This window comes from Gossypium arboreum, chromosome 3 (genome assembly GCF_025698485.1).
Source record: "Gossypium arboreum isolate Shixiya-1 chromosome 3, ASM2569848v2, whole genome shotgun sequence".
In the NCBI taxonomy this organism is placed as follows: domain Eukaryota; kingdom Viridiplantae; phylum Streptophyta; class Magnoliopsida; order Malvales; family Malvaceae; genus Gossypium; species Gossypium arboreum.
The window spans coordinates 131,193,277-131,214,848 of NC_069072.1; the positions used below are offsets into that span (position 1 = coordinate 131,193,277).

The following is a 21,572-nucleotide window of genomic DNA, read 5'->3' on the forward strand; positions in this document are numbered from 1 at the left end:
CGCCTCTATGACGTCGGCACCTCTCCTCTCTATCATTTTTCCCTCGAACAAGAAAACTCCATCATGGTTTTTCCCGCAAAAACCTTTCTCTTCCTCCATTGTTCATGTTTGGAAACCATGACAATTTTTTCTTATTCGGGTGAAAGACGACAGAGCGGAGACGGTGATGACATCATAGAGGGTAGAGCTATGGTAAATCGGTATCTTTTCTTCTGTCTAAGCATAAAAATAATTAAAACTTCGCGCGTACAGAAATGGTGTTAACTAAAATTTTGTAAATTTTTAAAGGGACTAAAAGAATAAATTTTCCTTTTTTTCAGGCCCAGTCAGCAATCCATTAAAGGTTTAACGGCTGAGTGACCATTTTGATTAATTTTTCTAACAGTAGTGGTTAAATTGATTAAAAGAACTAGGGTGATCAAAACAGAAACAACGCTACGGTGACCTCCAACAAAATTTACCCCAAATTTTCAGTAGAAGCCCAACCCAGAAGGGAATTTTGCCTTCCATCGCTCTCGCTGTCTTTTGTTGTTTTGTTTTTTCACTATTCGCTGTCTTTTAACTTTTGTAAACTTAGCCATTTCCCTTCATCTTCTCCACTGCTAACCAGCGAAAATTCTAATACTCGATAATGGTAATTTTCATTTTTGATTATTCAATTATTATTTTTCTTATTTTTTATTTATATCTAATTTGTTTCATTATATTTCTGAATCTCTATCGATGAGTATTTTATTAGGGATTTGATTTCCTGTTAGTGGATCTGATCTGTTCTTTCTGTACGAGGCAACCATATTAGAATATCTTTTTTTTTGTCTTTTCTTTTATTTTACTTCTGAATCGTAATTTAGAAGTTGCTGAAAGTTTTATTTGGTTGTTGAGAAAATGCTTGGAAAGTTAATGTAAGTATTAGATTATACGAATCAATCAGTTTTGAAGTATTTCGACGATATGTTTCTTATATTCGGCTTATCAATGGGGTTAAGAATGTCATAAACTCTTAATCTATTACTGAATACTGCAATAACTGTGAAATTTAAAGTCCTGTTTGGTTGCTGAGAAATGCTTGGAAACTGGAAAATTAATTCGAGTATTATATTCAAAAGTTTTTAACTATTTGAAAACTGACCAATTTGAACTATATGTTTCTTGTTTTTGGCTTGTTAGTGGAATTAGAATGCAATAACCTATTGCTGAAAACAAAATTTGTTAAATATAGCTATTATGCTTTTTAAGTGTTTTTTATGTCACAGTGATTTGGAATTTGGTATATTAGAATGACTGAACTCTAGGCTCTAATTAATTCATTGACTGGTTTTTCCTTTTTAGCTTGAACTTTACATTCATTTAAGAAAGTTTTGCTTCCTTAAGTTAGATTAGAAGGATTGAACTTGAAACTGTTGCATGATTTATTTTCAGGATGGGAATGATTCTGTAGATTCAAAACAGGACACTACGGATATGGCACTTTTCGTGAGTTCCTCTATTCTCTAGCACTTTTATGTGTCACTAATAAATTTAGATTACAGATTATTCCTTCTCTTCATGGTTATTTGGACCAGATGATATTAACTATGCTTTTAGGGAGATTTACCAAACATTGCACTTGAAACTGTTGGACCATCTTAAAGATGATGGTTCTATAGTTTAAATGACTTTCATCCAGCTTTTACTGAATTTAGTCTTTCTCTTCTTTTTGCAGGTCCAGAATCTACTTCAACAGATGGTGAGTTCTTATTTTCAATTGATTTGATATTCTGTATGGAGTTAAAGAACAATGAATTTTAAGCAGATGTAGCTAAGTTTGCTATATGCTTTCATGTTGCAGCAATCAAGGTTCCAAACAATGTCTGATTCCATCATCACGAAGAATATCCTTTTCGTATTATCTGATCACAGCATAATACTTAGAAAGCTTAACCTCGAAGAGATGAATTGCTTCGTTTTTTTTCTATTACATCATAGAATTGTTGTTTTGTTGATTTTGGGATTCTTTTATGGGAGGCTGGCTAGGTCTTAAACTTGCTTTGCAAAATGCAAAATGGAGGGTCCTTAGTTTTCTACCAGGGTTTTAGTCTGTTCTTAGGTTGGATTTGTATTGTGGGGAACTAGCTATGGGGGGTTTCAATTTTGATTTCACTTGTCCTTGTTTCTTAGGTGCTACCAAATTAAGCTAACTTTGACTTTTCATTTTTATTGAAGACCCATGTTAGACATCCTTATCCAATGCCTACCCGAGCATGGGTTTGGGATATGATCCTCCGAGGACTTTCCAAATACATAACAGTCTTAGAAAAATTTAACATATATATATTTCTGTTCCAAACAAAATAAAACTGCATTCCGCTTGTAAACATTTTCTTGATTTCCCTGACTTCAATGAACTCGATGAGATGGGCAGCAGGATAGATGAGCTAGAACAAAGCATCAATGATCTCAAAGCAGAGATGGGTGCAGAGAACTCTCCTCCTCCAGTTCCTCCTGCGGTAAAAGATGATTCCAAGTCACCCAATGAATCCTAATGCGATAGCTTAAGGAAATTCGGCATCTAAAGCCAGTAATTCAAGCCTCCTCTAATTGCTATTTTCATAGACTACCCTTATATTTGTAACTCATCCTTTTGTTGAATGTTGAAAACCATCAGCAACATGCATCTTATTCTTTAAACAGAACTTTAAGGCCATGATTAGGCTTTTTAATCTATGCATATTTGAATACTGTAATAGCTATGTCTGACATGAATATTCACGGGTCACGGATTTCTGAAGCAATCAATCTAGATAGAAAATAGTACTAGTTTGCAAGATAGGTTCATTTTCGTGGATGTCATTACTCTTTAGGTCATTCTACTCTCCAATAGCTTAATTAGATTAATGCATTTTGCTTTGGCTCAACTAATCACAAAAAAACACTTAGGCATTATAGTGTTGCAAATGTGGTCCTGATTTTCCTTGCTGTTTATCTGTGTATTTGCTTGTTTTCCCTTTATTTATTTTTTTCTCTTTCCATACATACCTGTAAATATGAATAAGACATTTGGGGTGCAAATTTAGTTGTGTTGCCATAAAGTTAAGGATATGCCCAATTACAGTTGGGAGTACTTGGTTCCTTTACAATTTTGCATCGTTGTTCTTCTCAGGCATCCAATGCGATATTTCTGCTCCGTGTACCTATCATTTCTTTAAGCATTTGGGCTTTTGATTGAAACGATCTAATTCGGTTAATTGGTCGGTTAATAATTTTTTGGAAATTTAGTTATCGATTAATTCAGCTTGAAATTGAGTAAATAATCAAAATAACTGAACTTAATAATTAATAATACAAATTTTATGTACTTTTTTTATATGTTTATTCTTGTTTTAATAAAAAAATATATATTTTGGTTTGATTAACTGTTAAAAGATTAAAAAGTTCAATTAATTTGATTAATACTAATTTGATTTGGTTAACCGTTTGAACACTCTTACTTTCAACAAATTAATTTTCCCTCAACAACTATCATGTTTGTGTTGTACTTTCGTATCATTCAAAATTATCTGCTTAATATTTTATTTACAATTGAAAAATTAGACAAAATTTATATATGACGTACACTTAATGAGATTAAAGATCCATACATCATAATTACACTTACTAAAACTTGAATCTAAAAAAAAAAGCACAAATTTTTATTGCATTTATTTTGTATGCAGCAAAGCAATACAATATAACTTACCTTGATTAAATCTAAACATGAAGGCTTTAAATGAAGGTGGGACTAATTTATTGTATCCAACTATCCAACTATTTTTCAACAACAAATTTTACTCTTTCTTTTCTGGGCCATTTGTTGTCTGAAATCTCCAGAGAAGAAATTCAGTGCCACAAAAATCAACCTAAAAAAAAACTGAAAATTCATATCTAAGAACTGTACAAATAAATATCTTTTTTTTTTCTCTCATCAACTAATTATACAATTCCCATAAATATTTCTCAAATTTCATCCACACAAACAGGCATGAAAAATCGATAATTTGTAAAGAAGAAAAAAATCATGTCTGCTTTTTAGTAAAATTTAAAATTTTAATAAATATTACGATAATTTTTTAAGGATAAATATTAAATTTATAACTTGGTTCAATTTACACTTTAATAGATGAAGTTCGGTTTTGTGCAATTATACGTATAAAACTTAAATTGTGGTTTATATATAAACATAAAATTTAATTTTGATTTAATTGTACACATTAAAGAAATCAATACATATATTAATTTCATAATTAATATAATTATTTGTATTTGTAATATATCAATGTAAAATGACGTTAATTAAAAATAATTATTAATGATTTTTAAATATCTCACAAAATAAAATTTTATATATGACATTGCATATTAAATCAAAGTTTATGTACAGGAGTTGGAAGGGTGCCCGGCCCCTCTAAAATAAAAAAATTTCTATTTTACCCCTTTAAAATTTTAATTTAGTAAACGTAAATTTACACTTTAGCCCCTTAAAAATGATAAAATTTTGATTTAATTATTTAAAAATTATATTTTTACTATCGAAAAATTAGTTTAATTTTTCCTAAAAATTTTCTGGCTTCACCCTATTTATGTATTGTTTCAATATTTATCCCTTCTTTTCCTTTTGGGTAAATGCAAGGTTAGGATTTAATTTTAAGATTTAGGATTAATATTTAGGGTTTAACATTTAACATTTAATATTAATATTTAGAATTTAGAATTTTAGAGACTAAATTTAAGTTTTAGGATTTAATATTTGAGATTTTAAAATTTTATTTAAATATAAATCTTAATTTTAATTTTTCCCCGCACATAGCCCTGCCGACATATTTGTTACTTTGTTTTAATATTTTTTAATTTTAAAAATACTTAAATTTATTACTTATTTAATACTAAACTTCTATACTTAAATTATTTAAATTAAATCAGCAAATTGATTTTTTTCATTTAAAAGAAAAAACTTGGAATAAAAAACTACAAAAGCAATATAAAAGAAATAAATCCAATAAAAAAGGAAAATTAAAAAAAGTAGGATTTAAATACAACACATTATCAATGTAATTATAATTCATGCTATTATAATCTCATCTTTATTCTGACACTTCTATATATATATATATATATATACACAAAATTTTGGAAAAATATTTGAGAACAACAATCGCATCAGCAAGCAATACACACAATTAAATTATTCAAATATAAGAAGAAAATAAAGATGAAATTAAATTACATTTTTAGAAATAGAGAGGCAACAAATTTTTTTTTAAATTAAAAGGATAATTTAAAAAATAGTAATAAATCTAACGCCGACAGCGCGTAATTCTACTGCACCCGCGTGAGTAAGGATTAGCCTGAGCTCCCGGCCGGCAGTTATAGTAGGACGCGCCACGTCGCGAGCATGGCACCGTGTTCCTCCTCAACGCACCGTAGCTAATGTAGCGAGTCCTGGCTAAAATGCGCCTGCTGATCTCGGAGTCCATGGCGAACTCAGCATCGAAGTCCGAAGACTCCTCCCCGCTTAGCATCAGGCACTCGGCGATGGATCCGCGGCATTCCGATTTACTCGGGAGAAAAAGGCCGCCGACGACGTCGAGAGTGGGAGAAGAAGACGAGAGCGCCACGTGGACGGCCAGGATGGTGGAAATGGTGAGGAAAGTGAAGGAGAATCTATAGCTTCCCATTTTTGAGGTTTCTTAGATTTTGTATTTCTGTTGAAGGAGGGAGTGGAAATAAGGGCAGGATTTAGGATTATATGTGATTACAAGTCAGAGAAAGCCACTGATGTTTGGATGTATTTGCGATTCTGCCACTTTAATTTCGAGTTTAATTGTAATTTAAGAAAAACAGTTATTTTCTTTAACCAGACTTTGACGGTTTTGACAAACGTTGTATTGAGAATTACGCTCGTCATAGTTGGGTTAAAGTTAAATTAATTGATACAAATCGATTTAATTTAATTAATTGATTAATAGTCGAATTTAGTTTCATAAAAAATTAATTAATATTTTTTAAAATTTTAATAATTAATTAATTCAATTTGAGAATCATTATTAATAACCGTCGAAGCACTGGAAATTTAAATATCTAACTGACCATACAAAATAATGCCTCAATTTTCTCTATTACCATATAATAGGGTTTTTAGTCTGTTGTTGGTTACTTAGTATTTGAAGAGTAAAACATAAAAACAGTCATAAAACTATTTCTTTTGTTTTATTTTCATCACCGAACTATTAATTTTTTGATTTAATTATTTAACATTTCAAAATTAAATATTTTAGTCATTCTTGCCGTTAATTTATTGTGGGTTTAGATCGACGGTGTAGTGCAGTACGTTTAGCTTACTTTTTATCTCACGCTACAATATCTAATCTCACCGCCATCACTGTTTTTATATTAGTTACAAGTAAATGCACTACCCATCCAAACTCACCTTTAGTAATAGAAATATAATATACACTTTTTTTTACACTTCCAATGTGAGAATGCAAATTTAATATTTATAAGTAACATTGTTAAAAGGAACAATAAAAAATTTTCGAACGTAAATTATAAAACGAGGATGAAAGTTTAAAAAAAATATATAATTAAACACAAATGTGATGTAGTTGAATTGAGTAGCCCAAATCAAACCTACTTAAGCCTATAAGCTTAAAAGAGTTTAGTAGCATATTACTCCATTGGGCTTCATACTTAAAAACAATAAAATCAAATGGTAAAAAATAAAATTTGGGCCCATCCAACAAATAGCCCAAAAAATTAAATCTTTACCATAATTATTGAATTTTGATATAACTACAAAAGAGTCACTTTCCATCTTTCCTCTCAATTTATTCTAAAATAAATATATATTTTTAAAATATAATTGATTTTTTTGAAATTTTAACAACTTTTATGAGTTAAATTAATTTTTAGTTGTTTAAATATCAAGCAATTTGATAGCATACATTCAATCAAATGAACCATTTATTTCTCTATTCAATCGGTTTAATCAATCAATTCAAACAAAAATATATTTTTGACAAAATGTGACATTAGGGATTGTAATAGATATCTTATATTGTGCATTATAAGAATGAAGGTGGTGACAAAAAAGAAATGTCCATTTTAACTATTCATTTAATTTTTCTTCTCTTTTAATTCTTGAACTTGTATTGTTTATCAAATCACCTCAAGATGGATAGAAAAGTTAACGTTTGCTAATAATTGTTAATAAAAAAAAAACTAACTGTTGATATTGAATTCACGTAACAATCTACGTGTATGCGACATTAGCAAAGTTAACAAAAATTAACTTTTACATTAATGTTAGGGTGATTTGACAAATAACATAAGGTTAAGGGTTAAAAAAGATGAATAGGGCTAAAATGATTTTTCCTATAAAGTTGGAGGATCGGATAGGTGGTTACACCTTCTATCTATTCGAGGTTAATTACTAGACAGATTTGCCTTAAAAAAAGGATTATATGTTCTTTTGGTCCTCAACAGGCTCCTTGTTGTAACAAATTTTCTACTTTTAGAAACGTGGTGGGTGAAGATCCAATTTTTTTTTTTTTTTGGTTGAATTGGTTGCTATAAGTCTCAATTTATTGGTTGAAGTAGTGGATGGCCTTCCTTGATTAAATTAATAAAATGTTGTTATTATTATTATTTGAATTTCCTTTTCCACTTCATATTTTCTTAATAAAGACAAAGTTATATGTTTTAACCCTTAATTAATACCACAAAACCAAGTCGTCCATGCTTGTTAATTGTATTATAAATTTTTAATACAAACAAACTTTGGAATTAGATGTTGCCCACCTTACTTACCAATGTTGAGCCCAATTTCTGCCCGGGTCCAATTAAATCAGTCCAAATTAAACACCCCACTAAACCGACCACTAACTCCATCACCCTACTAAACCATCCACTACCTCCATCACCCCCACACCCTACTAAACCATCCACTGCCTCCATCACCTCCACTAACTCCATCACCCTACTTGTTATAAGTTGTAAAATTTGGCTATAAAAGCCATGGAAAAACTATTGTAAGGGAGGAATTTTTTTAGAGAATACACATACGAAATCAAAGAGAATGCAAATCAAATTTTTAAGGTAACTTTTTATATTATTCAATTTTGTTTACTTTGGCGTTCACATTTTTTCTTTGCACAAACGAAAGAAGGGAAAAGAGAGGGAGTTTACCTCTAATTTTATTTCCTTTCTGATTTGGCCCCAAAGTTTTCATTTTTAATTCAATTTAACCCCTTTTTTATTTTTTTTATTTTACTGTTAAATTAATTAATTTGAGCTTTATTCTCATTATTTTTATTTTTTTATTTTCTATTAATTTAATTAATTTGAGTTATGTTTCATATTATTATATATTTATTATGTAAATACATATATATATTTTTAAGCGAAGTTAATTATTTTAAATATAAATTTCTATTATATATAGATTTATTATATTATTTTTTATACCATTGTTTATTATCGGTTACCATTTTTATATCAAATTATTATTATTTATTATTTCTCACTATTACTAATTTAACATTGTTATTCCAATTTTTTTTACTATTATCCCCATATTTAATGTTATCGTCAACATATTTTTGTTATTATCATCATGTTTTAATACTATTATTAATACTATTAGCACAATGTTTATTACATTATTGTATTTATTATTACTGTTGTTTTATTAATTATTTCTATTAATTACTATTATTATTATTTTAATTATTTATATATGGTTAGCATTATTCTCATATTATTATTTTCATGTTGTCTATTATCATCATTTTTAAAAAAAAATCTATGTCCTTAATTCATTTATCCATTGATCTTCTCTCAAAATTTTTCAAAATAAAGGCAATGTTTGGTATTTAAAGAATTCGAAGAATCGTGCCCTAACGTACTGGGTTTCGCTTTCTTTGTTTGTCTTGAATACTCGAATATCCTCTTACCAGTTCACTCTAAAAAATTTTCAAAATAAAGGCAATGTTCGGTATTTAAAGAATTCACAGAATCGTGCCCTAACGTACTGAGTTTCGCTTTCTTTGTTTGTTTTGAATATTCGAATATCCTCTTAAGGCTAAAAAGCACGTTTTAAAGGCAAGCTCATAATTGAGGGTCAAAAATGTTGTGTCCTAACGTACTAGATGTAATGTTTTACCTTGAGGTGAGATGGTCTTTAATACACATTTGACTTACCTAAATGTTTTAAAAGCCAATAAAAGGAGGATCGCGTTTTGAACTCTGTCCAAATCTTTAATTCTTGACATTAAGACACTAAATAATCAATCAAGTACCAATTTTGGGCGTGTCGAGGGTGCTAATCCTTCCTCGTACGTAACTGACTCCCGAACCGGTTTTCTATTTTCGCGGACCAAAATTGTCGTTTTGAAAAATTTATTTATTTATTAAAAATGACCGTGTTTTGAGGTGATCCAATCACACCCTATTAAAAACGATTGGTGGCGACTCCCAACTTTTTGTTTTCAAAAGTCGATTTCCCATTTTCAAAAAAATGGTTTCGACAACCAACATCAAAGATAAATACTTTTGAAGTATAAAAAGTCTAAACCATAAATAACCAAAAGAAAGTTCAATAATACAACTTAACAAATAGCAAACAAATAGCAATATTATGCATTAAGCATAACAAATAGCAAAATAATCACACTTCTAATTTTTAATTTATAATGACATCTAATGGGCAATATCTTTCCATATCAATATCTTTTTAATTATTAAAGTTTAATAATATTGATAAATACTTTGTTGTATTATAAATATTTATGATTACAACTTAGCATGCTTCAATTGCATTAAAATCAATAATGTCAAAGCTTCGTTGAATAAAAATATTGGTTTTTCAACGGTATTGAAAGATTTATATTTTAAATAAATTATTGAAATTTTGAATTACAATTTTAACTCATTTAAAAATTACTTAAAATTTGGATAATACTTGAAACATTAATAATGTAATATTTTAACTCTACAAGCAAGATTAAGAAATCATCATATCTCTTTAATTAATATTTAAAAACACTAAAAAATAATGTAGAGTTAAAACTTCCATAATTAATACATTAAATAATAACCTTCAAATTTTCATGAAAACTATTTTTTAAAGTTATTTAAACTATTTCTTGCATAGAAAGAACTATTTTTAAAAAAAATAAATTTAACTTAATTTTACAGTTAATATATTAATGATTTGAAAGTAATATTTTAAGTATAAACATAAAAAATTAGTAATGTACAAATAATATATTTTCATTACAATTTACTCTCCCTTTTTATGGGAGTTGATTAGGATTAGGCTTGAATCCATTCATGTAATTATTTGAGTGAAATATATTTGATAACAATAATGCAACCCCCAAGTTGATTTAGCTTAGAGGAAAAGAAAGAGAATTTAAGCGGAAAGAAGAAAAAAGAAGAAGAAGCAAATGCTATTGTTCACAAATCAAAAGGCCACTCACTTTAGATATATACCCAATATGCGGAGTTTCATAGCATCAAACCCAAAAAGTATATCATCTCTCAAACCCTTTCTACTATATATATATTTTTTAAAGTTCAATAATTAATTTTTTTAGTTTTATTTATTAGGGTTTAACAAGAAAATTTAAAACCAATTTTAACAATAGTTTTGGATCAATTTTATTAATTTAATTCTCTTACTATTTAAATATATTCAATTTGATTCCGTATAACTATTTAAATTAAACTATTTTATAATGTAAAAACTTATTTTATATTCAAATTAATGTAAAAGGTAGAATTCAGTTCAGTTATGTTTAATATTTGGTTTGATTTCTAAAAGTCTAAAAGGGCTACAAATTAATCATAAATTTTAAAGCTATCCAAATAAAATCAGTACCTCTCTTTATAATATTTATATTTAAAATTCATACTCAACACATATTCATAAATGATATATAAATGTTTTTCTAAAAATTAATCATAATTCAATTAACACTGTTATTGTTATTGCTGATTCCCACCACTCTTTTTACACTAGTTATATGTTTTAATATTAATTATTTGTGTAATTCAAAAAAAAAATTACCAGAAATCTAAAGCTATGAAGTGTGACTGGTATTAATGCAGCCGCTTTAACTTTTTATAAATTCAACACATTTAATTGGGATAATCCAAATTCAACACATTTAACTTTTTATGTATTCAACACATTCAATACAGGGTGAATAGGAATACAACATTAATTTCGGATGGCAGGGGAAGAAATACCGCCCCTCGTGGGTTGGGACCCGCATCTTTAGGCACCCATTTAATATTAAGATTTTATTTTTATTAATCAAGTTTACTTCTTTTTTTTTTTTTATAAATAACTATTTTTATTAATTATTGATAACATATTAATTTATTATATTTAAGTATTAAATTATAAGGAAAAAGTTATTTAATTTGTTTCAAAACATTTTAAAATTAAAGTTGAATAGTCAATTCAATGAAAAATAAAATTTTAGTTATAAAAATTCAATCAAACAATTAAGATACACAACCATGCTCCTTATCCGCCTCTAGCAAACCGTAATATTGGATGTTACAGGATCTGTCCATGTATAAGAATCAGCGGTATTTTCTTTTGGAATTTGCTTTCTCTTTTTTATTTTTCATTGAATTGACTATTCAAGTTTAATTTTAGTTATAAAAATTCAATCAAACAATTAAGATACACAACCATGCTCCTTATTCGCCCCTATCAAACCGTAATATTGGATGTAATGTAGGTGTGTTATATCTTTTACAGGATCTGTCCATGTATAAGAATCAGTCGTGTTTTCTTTTCGAATTTGCTTTCTTTTTTTTTTTTTATCCATAAAATGTCTACATCTTTTAGTCCTCCTATCCCTGTAATAAAAAAAAAGCCAACCCCTGTAAAATCTTTTACAGGTCAAGGTAGAAAGTAAGGTAGACGGTTTGGTAGGGGGTATGGAGCATGGTTTAAGAAGACAATTGTTGCTTGGGGTATTTAAATTTTACTTGTTAAGCATTAACTCGATTTCTTAGGTCTCTATTTTGTGGTGTATGTGATTGTCGGCAAGAAGAAAGAAAGATGAGGCATAGTAAAAATAAAAAAAAAATGGCTACGATTCATATATATTGACGTGTTCCACACTCTCATCATATTTCTTTTTCTTTTCTTTTATTTTATAAAAATAGTTCATTTTAATTTTGGTCAATTGATTTCTATTTATTTTAATTTTGAATATAATTTAGTCTTTATATTTTTATAATATTATTAATTAATTTAATATTTTTATAATTCAAATAATTAACATCGTTTACTTTCAATTGAAATGTTACGTATATATAATTTGAAAGCAAATTTTATAATGTTATTTTTCTTCTAATTTTATAATATTAAAACTGTGGTTTTATTTTTTATACTCAGGTTTAAGACTTAATTATTATAATTTAATTAAAAATAACTTTTCATTTATTTTTACACTATAATTAATTAATCCAAATAATTAACATGATTAATAATCTCAATTAAAATGTTGAAGTATAACAAGAAAAATCTTAAATCCTTGCTGTTTTGATTGCGATGATAAATTATTTTATTTTATTTTGCGTAGATATGTTAAAATATAAATCACAAAAATCGTGATCACTTGGCTTGATATTTATTTCTATTTATTGTTTTTAATCCTTATAAAATTAAAATTAAAATGGATTTTAAAAATAAATAAATAAATTATATTAAGGTAATCTTGAAATATATAATTTTAGACATTAATAATAAAATGCCAGATTATCAACTCTTAAAAATATAAAAATCTTATTATACATTCATTCATATTTAATATTTTCTTTAACTTAATTTAAATTTAGTTAAATTACTTAAAAATTAAAAATTTTAATAAATAAACAAATATGTTTTTTTCTTTTATAATTTTTAAATCATTTTAGTTTTTATAATTTGAATATCTCTTATTATTATTATTTTTAAAAGCATAGTTTATTTAAATCTAACATATTCCTTTCATTTTGTCAAATATCAAACATGCTTGTTCCTAAGGACACCCATGAAAGTGTTGTGATAATGTGTGTGGTTTTTTTATTATCACAAACTATTTATTTTGCTGTTAGTATCTGTTTTACAATCTATGTTTGAAGTTCATGGATACTTTTTTTGTGGAATTTCATCATTTAAAATTAAAATTCAATGTGATTTAGGTCTCTACTGCTTTGAATTTTTTTATTACATTGTATTTCTATTTTTCTATTTAAAATTAAAACATGATGATTTTTATCATGAATCAGAAAAGAAAAATTAAAAGTATAAAGGTGAAAAAGTTTTATGGATGAATTTGGAAATTGGGATATAACTTATAAGCTAATTTATGAATGAAGCCATTGTTAAACGAAATCCATAATCAAGTAAGCTAAACGCATCGTACCCAATCGCTCATCTAAATCCATTCTAAGAACTCCAAAAATGATAGTATTTCTTTTTTTTTCGACGAGCTCTATGGCTACTTCATGCTCGTACGGTTAGTGTAAAAATAATGGTGACGGTGATATTAGATGATATAGTGGTACTTTAGCGTGAGACAAAAAGTAAGCTAAACGTACCGCATCACTCCACACTCAATTGCTTATCTAAACCCACCCTAAGAACTCCAAAAATTATATTATTTCTTTTTTTTCTTTTCAACGAGCTCTATGGCTACTTAATGCCCGTATGGTTAGAGTAAAAATAATGGTGACGATTAGATTAGATAATGTAATGAGACTGTAGTGTGAGACAAAAAAGTAAGCAAATTAACGCACTACATTGCTCATCCAAACCCACCCTAAGAACTCCAAAAATGATTTTTTTTTCAACGAGCTCTGATCTACTTTATGCCTGTATGGTTAGTGTAAAAACAACAGTGACGGTGATATTAGATAATATAGTGATACTGTAGTGTGAGACAAAACGTAAGTAAACATTAATCTGATTTATATTTTGATCCATAATTGAATTAGATTTATATTTTTATAATAAAATAAAATAATGTTAATCTGATTTATCTTGAAAGTTTACTTTTTGAAAAAGAAAAAACACTTTCTTTTCATTATATCTGAATTAATTTGATTCCACATTTTTAATATTATCTTAGTAAATAAAAAATTTAAAGACCGCTTACACACTTTCAAGCTTCCATAGCCATGCAGGATTCTGGCATTGGGGATCTCTGACTCTCCCCTTTTTTTGTTTTTTGTTTTTGGTTATTTAAAGAATATTCAACATTATTACAAGAAATTAATAATTTTATTATTAAGCAAGAACCAAAAAGAATAATGACTGAAAAGGACAGAAGAAAGTTTTAAAAAAAAAAACCATTTGTGGCTTCATCAAATCCTAAATTTTGATTAAACATTTAAATAATATAAATTAAAAGAATTTGCTGCATAAAAATAAAACACAATTTGAAAGTAAAGAAATAAAAGACGATTAAATTAAAATGATTTAAAAAACATAAAATGACTCATCAAAACGAAATGGTTTAAAATGATTTGCGTGTAAGATTTGGCTTGTAAAAAGGAAAACGATTAATGCCTTGTTCTTCATTGCTTTTAGGATGAATTTTTTCTCAAAAAAGTGTTTTTATACAAAAATCAATAAAGAACAGAAGTAAAAAGTAGAAGCTTTTCAGCTTAATAAAAGTCCTTTTTCTTAGATGAAAAAGAAAAAATTTTGATGCTTTTTTCAGCCCAAAAATGCTTTTGAGGCTATATTACTTTTTTAGCCTTATTTGTTCTTTTTCTTTTTTTCTATTTTTCTAACGTTAGAATCTATTTTCCTCTTTTTTTTTGTTTGAACTTTAATCCAAATATATGTAATATTTTAATTTGTTAAGTTTATATTTTTATGTTATATTAATATTTAATATGAGTTATATATTCAAAGTATATTTTAAAATAAAATAATACAAATGTGTTAAAAGTATTAATTAAATATGAAAAAATTATTTTTAAAATAATATAATTATGTCAATATCTAATTATAAATATTTAATTATTATATTTAATTATTTAAATATAACTTATATATTCTAGTTAAATTTAATAAATAATTAATATTAATTACTTAGAAATATTTAAAATTAATATTATATATTAAAATATTAAGAATAAATTATAATAAATTATTTTTATATTATTGCTAAAATATCATAATATTAACTAATTTGAACATTATTTAAATAAATATTTATTATTTTATAATATCATGTTTAAAATTAATATTTTATTTTTAAAAGTACTTTTAACAATAATATTAAACATTTAAATTTTTAAAATAATTTTTCACAATACTTTTTAAAATACTTTTTAAAAGTATTATTAAACAGACTCTAAATACGTTGCAAGAAAGAGAGAGAGAATGGCAGGCGAATACTTTGTTGTCGGGAAAAAGGAAATATAAAGTGGAAAAGGAAATTCAAATAATAATAAATAAAAACATTTTATGGTCACATAAATAGAAAACGCTTTCAAAATAATAAAAAAAAAAGAAAAAAAAGGCGTCAATGATGTGATTCTTCCGTACCTACACAAATCTGATTCTCTCTTAAAAAGGAAAATTCATTTGGCTTTTCTAACAAATCAACAAGCACCGCGACTGATTCAGGAAGCTATAAAAGTGTGCACGTGGACAGTCAGATTCGGAAACGCAACCAGAACTTGGAGTTGAAGGACAGCTTATATCTTAACTTAACCATGGTTAAATCTGGCGCCGCTTTAACTATTTTCCTTGTCAGTTGATACTATTTTTTTAACTTAAATTTAAATTTTAAAATTTAAAAAGGTATCATTAGAAAAATTATCTTAAAATAGAAAATATGAGAAATTAATGTAAAAGGAATTTTTATTTATCTAATTTTGAACTATTTATCTATTAACAAAAGATAATAAAATTTATATGTAATTTATTCATTTAAAATTTTCAAAATCTATTAACATAAGAGCCGAGATTAAGGACTTCACATTTACATTTTGAGTTACGAGATCCTAGCGGTGTTTTGACCACGGCACTTTTCTCCCTGCATTAGATGGCATTTTGATTTCAACACGGAGTCCCATAAGAATGTGGCATCAAGTCTTAATAATTTGTTTTTATACTTTTTTCTCCCTGCGTCAGTGTCATGTCAGGATTTATAGGCCTTTTTAATTAAACCCAATTGGTCATTTCGATTGAGGTTTGTTATTGCCTTTTATGGAACGACAAAACTTTACCATAATATTTTAATTTTGTTTGATTGAATTTTTATAACTAAAATTTTATTTTTCATTGAGTTCACTATTCAAGTTTAATTTAAAATGTTTTGAAACAAATTTAATAGCTTTTTATAATTTAATACTTAAAGATAATAAATTAATATGTTATCAATAATTAATAAAAATAGTTATTTATAAATTATAAAAAAAGTAAACCTGAGCTTTTTTATTTTTCAAAATTTCTTTTATTAAATAAAAAATCTATTTTAATTTATTATATTTTAACATTTTATAAATTAAAAGGAAAATGTGAAGAAAAAGAAGAATGAGTGGACCATATGGCTTCAATCAACAGGCCTAGGTTTCCTCTGCAACCAAAGATCACGGAAATTGATTTTTGTTCTAGGGGGAATGGATATCCAAGTCCATTACAACCAATCAAACATAAGTTTAGTGGTGGGCCCACTTAATCGGATTGTAAGCTATAGTTATTTCCTCATAAACATAGCGTTAGCGTCCAACTAGCATGATTGGTCGAGAAGTTTTTTGATTCTATAAATGTGATTAGTGTTTAATTTATTTATATTTTTAATATGGTTTTTAAGATGCATGTCACCTCTCAATTTATTTATAGAATCTAAAATTTTATTTTTATTGAATTTAACTATTCAAGTTTAATTTAAAAGTGTTAAAATGTTAATATTTAATCATCTAGTTAAAGTTAAAATTAAGAGTACATTCAATTAAAAGTATTTTCCTATCATATTTATTAAAAACACCTCTAGCTCTCTCCAAAATTTACTTTATTCGTAAATTTTATAAAAATTAGCCTAATCGATAATTATAACTAAAAATCAGTATTTTTAGATAATTCACTCAAGATTGTGAGTTCAAATCTCACTATATACAATTTATTTATTAATTTTTAAAATAAAAAAACACATGCTCTAGAATAATATAACTTACTTTAAATATAAATAATTGTTTTTTCTAATTTTCCTAATAGAGTTGACATGTGATATTTTAAGAAAAAAATCTTAATCAATAATTCGATTGAGTGAAAACCTAATTTTTGGTCAAAGGTTTGATTAGACTAGTAAAATTCGATTGGGTTGTTTTAGGGTTGTAGTGCTTTTAAGAAAAAAGCACTTTTTATTGTAAAAGCTCATCTGACGAGCAGAAGAGAACGGGCCCTTAGAAGCAAATCCAGACTTTCTTTTCAATTTTTGGTTAGCAAAGAAAAAGTTAAATCATAGCCATTGGTGGAAGGGAGAGGGAGGGGATTGAGGTGGAAGAGTATGTTCCTTTTTTATGAAGCTCATCTGACTTATTTATCTCATAGAAACTATTAACTAATAGTGTAATAGCCAATTTTGGCCTGACCAACAAGAAATAAAAAAACAAATAAAACAATTAAAAAGTCCAAATTAAGTCCATTTACAACAAATATGTGGCCCAACATTTTATGACCAAAATCCCTAACCCAAAACCAAACTCTAGACCCAATTACAAAGCCCAAATCAGCCCTAGCCCACTATCTTAAAAATTTTCAGCAACCAACCCTAGATACCAAAACCTTCAGCCGTCGCTCAGCCCCCACGCGTGCTGCCGAACCTTTAGCCTCCTCTCGGCCACCACGCCCCTGACCGTCGCCTCTTCCACGCGTCGCAATGCACCTGCAACAGAAGCAAATACAACAGCAAAAAGGAGCCCGCAAATGACAGAGCAGTAAATAGCAAAAGAAACAAGTAGAAACGACAAAAGAAATAGAAACGGAGGGTCGCTTAATCGGCCTTTAAAAGCCAGGATCCATTCTTTGTATTTTTTTTTACGAACACCAGTAATCAAAAACAAAAAAACACAAAAGGTTGATATTCGAGTTTATTTTCTTTGTTTGCATTTCGTTTTAATTTCTTTTTTTATCTGTACTTACAAATCTATTAAACAAAAGTGGGCATAAAGAATAAAAGAAGAAGGGAAGGCTCACCTGAGTTACCTCGTGGCCGGTCGTCGGAAGTTTCTCTCCACGGTTGGAATTGGGCACGAAAAGGGGTGAAAGTGGGCCTTTTTCTTTCGATTTTTGTGGGCATGGAGGGGTTCATCTTCAGATCTATTCAAAAGGGGGCTAAAGGTCCCTTTTTTGCGCATCACCGGCCACTGGATTCGGTGGTGGTGCGGTGGTGCGACGGACGGTCGTGGCCCTTTTGGCCGGAGACAAAGAGAGAAGGGGGAGAGGGTGTTTTGTTTTTTTCCTTAGAAAAAAAAAAGGGTAGATCAAAAGAATGAATGAAATTTGGGTTTTATTTCACCCTTGAAATGACGTCGTTTGGGGGGTGGGGTCTGTGCACTTTCCCTAAAAGGGAAATTTATGCGTTTAGTCATCCTCTCTCGCAACCTCGTTCAATTAACCCCCCATTTTCTATCTTCTTTTGTTTTTCAAATTTGGCCCTCAGATCTTGTTTGGTTTTCGTTTTGATCCCTAATTAACTATCCAATATTTATACTTTTATACCCCGAATTTTAATTTGTTTTTAAGCCATGTCCTAAATCTATTTAATTCATTTATTAACTTTTTTAAATGTTTCATTTATATGTTATTTTAAATATTTTATATGTTGTTTATTTACATCTATTCTAACTCATTTTAATGTACTATTTATTCAAATTCTTATTATTTATTTTAACTTACTTTATGTATATATGTCACTTTAATCTATTTTATATGTATTATTGATTTCTTTATTCCTTACCCATTATATATATGTATACATATAGTCTATTTCAAGCTTTTACATCTTTATAATGCTTTAAAATTGTTTTGTTATATATATATTTCAAATTATTTTATATTTTAAGTTATTGTATATTATATATTTCAAATGACTCTCTTTATATTACCCTTGAACGGTTACTATTATAAAATATAATTATATTGTCTATTTTAGTTCTTTTACGTATCATATATTTTAAACTCCTTATTAATTATTTTAAAATTAACTTATATATTATTTATTTTAAAATTATTCATATATGTCATTCTTTGATTTGCTTTGTGTATTTGTAATGGCCTAAATTCAAGGTTATCGGAACAATGGTTTCGTAACCATAGATCCATTTTAAAGAGAAATTTATTTCAATATTTTTGCTTGAAAATTGATATGATAGGAAAATCGTATGAAAATATTGATAGAAAAATTTTACCAATTTAGTGATTAGATAGAAAAAGAAATTATTGAAGAAATTGGGTAAAAACAAGGTATTGAGACCTTTATCTCGTAAAAATGAGTCAAAAATAATTTTATAAATATTTATGAAATGTTATTAATGTGGTATTAAAATTTTGTTAGGAAATTTTAATGTTTGGGTAGTCAATTAAATGAAAAGGACTAAATTGTAATAGGTGTAAAGGTTGCTAGAATGATTAAATAGCTTATGAGTCTAATGAGAAAGGATTTAAAAGGAAATTAGACCCAAAAGTTATTTGGGCTGGACGGCAAGGGTATGAAATCAGCAGAAAAATTGATAAATTAAGGGTAAAATTGGAATATTGTAAAATTAACTAAATAAAGCTAGGACTAAATAGGAAATATCTAGATTTCTCTTCATTTCTCTTCAATTCCAGCAGCTAAAAATGCCACAGAGGGTTATATAAGGTGGTATTTCATAATTTTTGCACCAAGTGAGTTAATCCTTGCCTTTTTCTTGTAATTTTTGTGTTTTTAAGACTTTTACAACTAGGTCCTACTATTAAATTCATTAGTTTCTGATTTCATGGATGAAATTGAAAGTCACCATGGTTTAGTGCTGTAATTTTATGATGAAATAGAATTAAATTAAAGCTTTAATTTGTTTATGAGATGATTTTATTAGGTAATTTCAATAGAAATTGATTTTTAGGACCTAATTGTGAAAATGCTTGGAATTAAAGTCTATTGCTGAAATTCTGATTCCTAAAGGTTGTAAACTAGTTTAAGGTGATAGAATAAAATGTTAATTGAGAAAATCAGCTCAATTGGGAGGCTAATTGAGTAGGGACGAAATTATCATTTATTAAAAGCTTAGGGGAAAAATGGTAATAAACAGCTTGCACAAAAACAGTTTGGACAGCAGCAGTAGACTAACTTTGAAAAATCACCATAAATTGTATAAATCGAATTAGAAGATGAAAAAAATATGGAATTAAATCTTATTGAGTCTAGTTTTTCATAGAAGAAATAGTGTAAGCAATGGATTTGTAAATTTTTAGATATAATGAATTTTGTTAGACAAGGTCAGAATGAATTCGGGTTCCCCTGTTCTGAATTTGAAAAATCATAAAAAATTTAAGAAAAACAATTATGGGCTTAAATTTATATGTCTAGAATCCTCAATGAGTCTATTTTTAAGAGAAACAAACGAGAAAATTATTTGAATTCTGTATGAAGAGATAATTAATTTTTAGTGAAGAAGGGTCAGAACTTTCGACAGCAGAACAGGGGTGACTTTAAAGAATAAACTGTACTTATTGGCTAAACCAAAAATTCTGAAAATTTTATGGTAAAAATATATATGAGTCTAGTTTCATGAAAAATTAAAGGATCTTAATTTGGAGTTCTGTAGCTCAAGTTATAAATAATTTAGTGACTATGACTCAAGTAGACAGCTTTGAATGAACTATAAATAATAGTTGAATTATAGAGAATGTTGCATATGAACATGAAATGTATTAAATTGATAATTAAATTTATTTATTTAGATCCGGAAGATTCAAATACGAAGCTAGATCGAGGAAAGGAAAAAGTTCGGGATTAATAGATTTTTATTATTTACAAACAAGTATCAAGGTAAGTTCATGTAACTTGAATTATATTCTTAAATGCTTGAAATGCATGTTTTTGATATGAATATGATTTGAATGTTCATTATATGAAAATTTATGAAACATTGATATATTTGATAAAAGAGGAAGAAATCCCGGTTGAATGAAAGGAAAATTCGATGGATCTCTGAAAAGGAATTGACGGTAAAAAGGATCTAGCCCGGACGGGTGATCCTAACGGGTAATCCGAATTAGCCCGAAGAATATGTGTAAAATGGATTTAGCCCGGACGGGTAATCCGAATTAGGGTCTGAATTTAGCCTGGACTAGTAATTCAGATCCAAGCTCATTAGAGTAATTGTCGTTGCAGGGGATTTAGCCTGGACTGGTAATCCCGACAATACTCTATGAGTTTATATTGCAGGGGATTTAGCCTGGACTGGTAATCCCGCTGCAAGGTTGAGGTTCGCGGGAGTGTGCTCTCTGAAATGGAAATGTGCGCACCCGGAATTGTACAATAAATGTG

The 21,572-nt window shown here is 27.7% G+C and overlaps 2 protein-coding genes across 2 annotated transcripts; one reads left to right on the top strand and one right to left on the bottom strand.

Annotated features, from left to right (window-relative positions):
• The first annotated feature begins 402 nt into the window (after positions 1–402).
• On the top strand, positions 403–2,723 carry LOC108480936 (heat shock factor-binding protein-like). The gene is made up of 5 exons (XM_017784085.2): positions 403–634; positions 1,420–1,473; positions 1,703–1,726; positions 1,829–1,871; positions 2,386–2,723. The coding sequence occupies exons 1-5, from the start codon at positions 632–634 to the stop codon at positions 2,520–2,522; spliced, it is 261 nt and encodes an 86-aa protein (XP_017639574.1). The 5' UTR covers positions 403–631; the 3' UTR covers positions 2,523–2,723.
• Positions 2,724–5,140: 2,417 nt separating this feature from the next.
• On the bottom strand, positions 5,141–5,757 carry LOC108482307 (protein RALF-like 33). Its single transcript, XM_017785430.2, has one exon. The coding sequence runs from the start codon at positions 5,688–5,690 to the stop codon at positions 5,310–5,312; it is 381 nt and encodes a 126-aa protein (XP_017640919.1). The 5' UTR covers positions 5,691–5,757; the 3' UTR covers positions 5,141–5,309.
• Between the last annotated feature and the right edge of the window lie 15,815 nt (positions 5,758–21,572).